Source organism: Penaeus monodon, chromosome 41, assembly GCF_015228065.2.
Source record: "Penaeus monodon isolate SGIC_2016 chromosome 41, NSTDA_Pmon_1, whole genome shotgun sequence".
NCBI classification, from domain to species: domain Eukaryota; kingdom Metazoa; phylum Arthropoda; class Malacostraca; order Decapoda; family Penaeidae; genus Penaeus; species Penaeus monodon.
Window position 1 is genome coordinate 30,075,405 of NC_051426.1, and position 7,687 is coordinate 30,083,091.

The 7,687-nt window shown below is 36.2% G+C and overlaps 1 protein-coding gene across 1 annotated transcript; it reads right to left on the reverse strand.

The window, feature by feature from the left end:
• Nucleotides 1-790: 790 nt before the first annotated feature.
• Nucleotides 791-1,998, reverse strand: LOC119598279 (beta-1,4-galactosyltransferase 4-like; the record flags this gene model as incomplete). Its single annotated transcript, XM_037947938.1, is given in 2 exon segments — nucleotides 791-1,017; nucleotides 1,780-1,998. Coding segments are annotated over 2 exon segments (340 nt in total), but the record flags the coding sequence as incomplete, so codon positions are not given.
• Between the last annotated feature and the right edge of the window lie 5,689 nt (nucleotides 1,999-7,687).

Genomic DNA, 7,687 nt, shown 5'->3' on the forward strand with positions numbered 1-7,687 from the left:
AGATTATAGATTCATAAACTACTGTATGCAGAATAAAATAAGTTGGTACTTTAACCAATCACAACGCCAGGTGAAAATACAGTTACCAAATTAGACAAGTATGACCCAAACTGTACGTTGTCCCTCTTCACGATGCTTACTCAGCTCCAGAGTGTGTTCACCTGTAGCAGCCCTGGCCTCCGACTTGCAGATGACAGCAGGTGTGTCATGCCACATCATATAGCCATGTCCTGATGGGTCGACACCAGGTACATCTCGTAACTCACTGCCGGGCGCGGATTGGTCAACGGTCGACACTTCACTGCTCACCTATTGCTCTAGTAGTTCATTCTCTCAGATCTATTTTCCTGAGTGAAGTCAACCATTGGCCTCCACTGACTTTGGGGCTTGCTTACACCGCCGCAGAATTCCAACACAACACCACTTCTGCAGCACCCTGCCATTGCAGTGAGATTCCACAACCCACCTATAGACTTTAAAGAGATAACACACAGTAGGAGGTTAAATATCGAACACCCACCTCCTAACACTCAAGATCGAGAATGACTTTCTCCTGAGTATCAATCACAACTGATCCTCACACTTAATCAATAAAATGCCAAGTCCTGCTACTTCACCCGCACTGACACTCACATACATGAAACCCAAAGCAATCCAGCTACATTAACTCCATTTGCGGTGGTAGCAACAGGATAAAACGCGTGAAATATTAAATCATGCATTAAACGAAATACAAGAATAACCGATAAAAGTACATTATAAACTCAGTAAAACGAATGAAACGCATATAAGTATAAATGCTCTTTATGAGATCAGGTTACACAAGGTAAATCTCGGGAATTTACTACTTTAATGATAGCGATGAAAATGTCCTCACAGATTATTTAAAATGTACATTATAGTTTCACTAGGAACTTCGTGTATAGTTTGCGATGCGTTGCATTCAGTAAAGTGAACTGAAGACTATTGAGGCCATCCACCTTATAATCTCTCTCTGAAGACTGGAGCATTTTCATCCTGTTGAAAGAGTAATGGATTATGGAGACCATAGTAATAATAATTACTTACATACTACTTTGTTGAATTAAGTTAAAACATAAACATAGTGTTCCACAAGCAGAACGAAAATAAGAACAGAGAACATAATTGGAAGAAACTACATGACTCGCGCCCCAGTAGCCCCCTGCGTCTTTCGTGATGCAGCTGTTCATTTTATTTGAGTGCCTAAATATGCAGACATTTATGCTGAATACCGGCTATTACGTAATGAACGGTATTCATTAAACAAATGAAGCCTTCAGTCTTCAGATCCGCAACTGTAGCTTGTAATGCATCTCACGATATGTTTCACCAATGCTAATTTGTGTCAAAGTGTAATGAGATCAATTTATTTTAGAGATTTTGTGGTAATTGGTATGTGTCAGATTTAACAGAAATCACTTCAATTGTGTCTCTTGTGCCTCACGTCTAGCTAAATAATGTCAAAACCAAGATGGCAATAAAAAGTAATTAATCTGACCTAAGCCAAAAGATTAATTTAAAAAAACACTATAAACCATCGAACTTCATTTTGCTTAGGGCTACATGCAAGAAACTTTTCTCGAAATGCATCCTGACATCTCGCGCCTGAGTGACAGATGCAAGTACTAATACTAATATGCTCTATTCTACTTCGTCAGCAACTGGACACTTTTCGGGCAGTTAACATGAGCACAAAACGTTGTCGACATTTCTATTTGATGTCCTGAGCAAACCCCAGCGACGGTCAAGAAAACACACCTTTGCGGATTGAACGTGGCTTGTTCGTGCTTCAGAGTGGCGTAAGTGGCCAGGTGATCCGACACTCGCCACACCTTCATTTTCTCGGCTTTGATGCGCCTCCACATGTTGTCATCTTCGCCGCCCCAGCCGAAGTACTTGTTGCTCCAGCCGTTCACTTTCTCCACCTGCCAGCCGGTCATCAGGCAGGCGCAGCCGTAGAACGATTCATAAGGGATTCTGGGAAATTGTGAAAAGCAGGTAAGCCAGGCTCTCTCTCATTTCCTTGCCGTTCAACAATGTGTGTGTGTGGATGTGTTTATTTATGTATTTATGTAACATACTGTATGTTACTTGATTGTCAACTTCCACCTTTTACTCTTCGGATGTAGGTGGTATTACATAGATGGGTAGATAGATAGACAGACAGATATTTTTTCTTCTATTCTTTTTACCTTTGTCATTGTTCTTTATTCTCGAGCTGCGCTCCAAACAGCGTAGACATACTGTAACATACAAATCACGAGAGTTACATCTGTCTTGCTCTAAATGTAGTGCCTTAAGTAGTACAAAAGTACCGAAAAGCATACCTACTTATGGTATGAATTCAACGAGACTCAGGCAGGCAATCGAGGTGAAGTTCCTTGCCCAAGAAAACAACGCGCCAGCCGGTGACTCGAACCCTCGAACTCAAATTGCCGATGTGTATATATATATATATATATATATATATATATATATATATATATATATATATATATATGTACATATATATATATATATATATATATATATATATATATATATATATAAATCAGACGTGAGCTGTGAAGATATTCATTCTCATTCATACCTTTTATACATTTGTCAATAGGGATACGGTTCATCCTTCTCACGGTGTGAATGGCGAGTGGCCCCTCCCCGAGATTTTTTTTACAAGACGCAAGATCCAGAGTGTCAAGAATCGGCGTTGGTTCCTGATGGACTGCTTGACTGAGCAATTATTGCCACCTTCAGCTCCGAGCCAGTTGGAATCCGGCGAGCATCCGTTCCCAGATAGTGCTCGGGCCTTCCTTGTGGAGGCCATTAGGACCCTACAACATCGACTCTACGAACTCCTAGACGAACTCGAGGGCGAACACCTTCCCCATGAGCTGGTCCTCCAGGTAGATCAAGCTTAGCGAGTCAAATACGAGGCGAAATTACATCGCATGTGCCACAAGAGCAGATGGACAAAAGCTGGACGAAGTGACCTTCTTAGAAACATGTCCTCCAAACACCTGGAAAAAGAAGCCCTCTCTCTAGGCCTCAAATTCAGCACCGGCAAGAAAAGAAGGACCCAATCGTCTACTTCATCTCGAACCACCGCTGGACCGATAGTGACGTCGACAAAGGGTTCGTCCAAGGGATTACTGCGTGCTGTATGGCTGATGCGTCGTCGCGCCCCCCGGCGATCCCACGCAGATACATCACGGACGCTGAAGGGCCTCCGCGACGACGAGACCTTCGTCATCACCCAGGCTGATAAAGGTGCAGGTATCGTTGTTATGGACAAAAGTTACTATATACTTAAAATGAACAATTTACTTTCCGATGCTCCTGTTTACAGGAAAGTAACGAAAGGTGAAGGGAAGATGGAGGCTACCAGGTTCAAGCAGGCGAGGGATTTACTCCTGCGTTCAGCCGGAGGTAAACGCCTACTTCACCTGCTGGAAGAGGCCCCCGGCAACCCGTCCATGAGAGGTCTCCCGAAGGTACACAAGCCAGGCGTACAGATGAGACCGATCACCTCTGGTATTGGCAGCGCTCCCCATCGTTTGGCCAAGTATTTGGCTAAACCCTCTCCGGCGTTATGGGGGTCATCAGTGATAACCACCTGAAGAATTCCGGGGACTTCATCAGACGTCTTCAGAGTTCCGGGTGCAAAACTAAAAAGCTTGCCAGTTTTGATGTAAAATCCCTCTTTACCATTGTACCCACAGACGGAGCAGTCCGAGCAGTCGTGAGGGTTACCAGCTCCATGAGAGAACTTCCGCTGCCGAGACATCATTTCGTTCGCCTAGAGAAGTTATGTGTGGATTTCGGCTACTTCGAATTTGCTGGGGAAGAATACCAGTTGATTAGTGGTCTCGCCATGCCCCCCCACTGAGTGCAGTCATGGCCTGCCAGTTCATGGAGACGCTGGAGAGGGATAATTACAGGGATAATCAGCAGACATTCAACTTGGTTTCGTTACGTAGATGATACCCTCGTCATTGTCCCCAGAGGGTTGTGCTTGCAACATACACTGACGCGACTCACCTCCGTTCACGAGAAAATTCAGTTCACCGTGGAGGAGGAGGAGGATCAGAAATTACCTTTCCTGGACACTCTAATCCGTTTCTCTGTATACAGGATGCACACAAATAAAGATGATTATATTCATTATTCCTCCGCCCACAGCAACAAAACAAAATTAGGTATTGTAATTGGCTTCTTCCTCAGAGCACTGAGGATTTGCAGCCCTGAATTTCTTGAGGATGAGGTTGCCTATGTAATTAATTCTTTCATGAAACACAAATATCCCAGAGACTTCCTGCTAAACCCCAGAAAAGCGGAGAACATACTCGCAAGATCAGACCCTGCACCCTCTTCTAATAATGAATGTTCTCATATTACCGCCATGTAACATTTCCCAGGCGATCAGCAGATACTTCGGCAAGACAGTGAGGATCGCCAGGACATCCGGGGAAAAGATACACGACTTAATACGAGAGAGGAAGCAGCCCGAAAGCAACCCTAACAGTGTTGTGTATCGCATATCCTACAGCAGATGTGATACAGCATACTTTGGTGAAACAGGCCGTGGTTTTAGTACCAGGATCAGCGAACATCGAGCTGACATCCGTCACCACAGGACTTCCAACGCCATGGTGGTACATGTAGATGAAGCTGGATATCTACTGAACTGGAAGGCAGCAGAAGTAGTCCATAGAGAACTGAACAAATAAGCAAACTATGGAAGCAGCATACGTCGAGACGGAAAATAATGTCAACACAGCCCCGGGCAGATTCAAACTATCCAAAGTGACGGCAACAATTATACGAACAACGATGGGGGGGTCAAAGTCGTCAGGTGTTTCACAGCTCCCTCTATATATATACTCTGTAATTTCTTGTGTAGTATTTCTGACGAATAGTAAAAAATATATACAAATAAATTAATGAATACACAGCATATATATATAATAAAATATATTTATATATATATAATATTTTAATTTTTAATTAATTATATATATGTATGATATTGTAATATATATAATAATATATATATATACTAAAAATATATATATATAAAACATAATATAATAAATAATATATATATATTTTAAAATATAAAAATATAATGTGCGTTGTTTGTGTGTGTGTGTGTGTGTGTGTGTGTGTGTGGGGTGTTGTTTTTGTGTGTGTGTGTGTGTGTGTGTGGGTGTGGTATGTTGTGTGGTTATTCATATATATATAATATTTATATATATATATTTATATATTTTATTATATATAATATTATATATATACATACATATATATATATAATATATATATATATATATATTATTATATATAATAATACATTTATAATATATTATATATATAAAATATATATATATATATTTTTATTTTTAATTTTATATTTTATGTATGATATATAACGCCGGTTTTTTGTGTTTTAAATAATATATATATATATATATATATATTATAAAATTATATATATATATATATATATAATATATATTTTTTGTGGTGTGTTGTGGTTGGTTTGTGTGTGTGTTGTGTGTGTGTGTGTGTGGTGTGGGTGGTGTGTGTGTGTTTGTGTGTGTGTTTTGTGTGTGTGTGGGGTGTGTGTGTGTGTGTGGTGTGTGTGTGTGGTGGTTGTTTGTGTGTGTGTGTGTGTGTGTGTGTGTGTGGGTGTGGTGTGATGTATTGAATATATATGATAATGATTTATTTATATATATTATATATATAATATATAATATATTATATATTTTAAAATGTACAAATATATGTATATTTTATGTATTTTATATATATATAATATATAATAATAAAAAATTTATTTTAAATAGGGTATATATTATATATATGTCTTTATATAAAACTTTAATTTAAAATATATATAATATTATATATTAATATTTATTATATATATATAATGTGTTTTGGTTGTGGTGTGTGGGGTGTGTGGTGTGTGTTTTTGGTGTGTGTGTGTGTAGTATATAATAATATAATATAATATATATATATAATATATTATATAATTATATATATAGATAAAAAATACCCAACACACACACCCCACATACACGCACACACACCAACACACACCACACACACACACACACCACACACACCACAAAACACATTATATAAATATATATAATATAATATTATTAAATATAATTTTATTATATGTATATTATTTTATATATATATATATATTTTAATATATATATATATAATGTGTGTGTGGTGCGTGTGTGTGGGGTGTGTTGTTTGTGGGGTGTGTGTGTGTTTTGGTGGTGGGGTGGTGTGGTTTTATAGATAACATACATACATATTTTAATATATATAATTATATAATATAATATAATATATTACATATATACATATTTGTGTAATTATACAATGCATATATAATATATTATTATATATTATATTTAATATTTTAAAATTTTAAAATTTTTGTTGTGGTGTGTGTGTGGTGTTGTGTGTGTGGGTTTTGTGGTTGTTGTGTGTGTTTTTTGAAATATGATATATATATATATAATATAATATATATATATTATAAATAAATATTAATATATATATATATAGTTTGTTTGTTGTTGTTGTGTGTAAAATTTATTTTAATATTTTAATATAAATATATATTATTTATATATAATATATATAAAAAATACAACACACAAATGGTTTTTTACTGTATTTTGTATGTTTTGTATTATGTATGTATGTATGTATTTTGTTGTTTTGTTGTATGATGTAAGTATGAGTATGTAGTATGAGTATCCCTATATGTAGATGTATGTAGTATGTACTTTCTATCTATCTATTATCTATCTTTTCTCCCGCCAGAGGGCCCCTTAAAAAAATAAAAATAAAAATAATAAAAAAATACTAAAAAAATAATAAAAATGATAATAACAAAAACTAATAATAATGAAAAAATTAATTAATAATAATAATTAAAAAAAAATAATAATAATAAAAATATGATAATAGGGGTGCAAAAATTGGCTTCAAATTACAAATCAAGAAGGGGGGGGGGGGGGGGGGATTTGAAAAGTAGAAAGGTGGGTTCCCCCACATTTTCAACCGTAAAGGTTAAAATGACACGGCAAAAACTAAATTGACTAGCTGAATAGAATTTCGCATTTTTTTGAATATATAAAATATATATAAAATTTAAAAAATATAAAATTTATTTATTTATATATATTTTTTTGGTGGTGTGTGTGTGTGTGTGTGTGTGGTGTTGTGTGTGTGTGGGTGGTATTATAATATATAATTTTATAAAATATATATATATATATATTATTTATATATTAATTAATTTATTTCGCCCGGTATTATAAATTCTATTATTTTATATATATAATAAATTAATATTATTTTTAATATTATATAAGTATATTTTATATTAATTTTATTTATATATATATTTTTGTGTGTGTGTGTTGGTTGTGTGTTTGGTGTGTGTGTGTGTGTGTGTGTGTGTTAGCTGCCGCCCCCGATACTTTTCAAACGAATATAGCCCTAGTACTTTTAATTCGGTTTAAACTGCATCTCTTCTCAACCCTGTGCCCCGTCAAGTGCGTAAAACCCAACTAACCTGACTTTTGGTTTCCATGGCATGGGTAGACGGCCGGCCCTTCAATGCGAG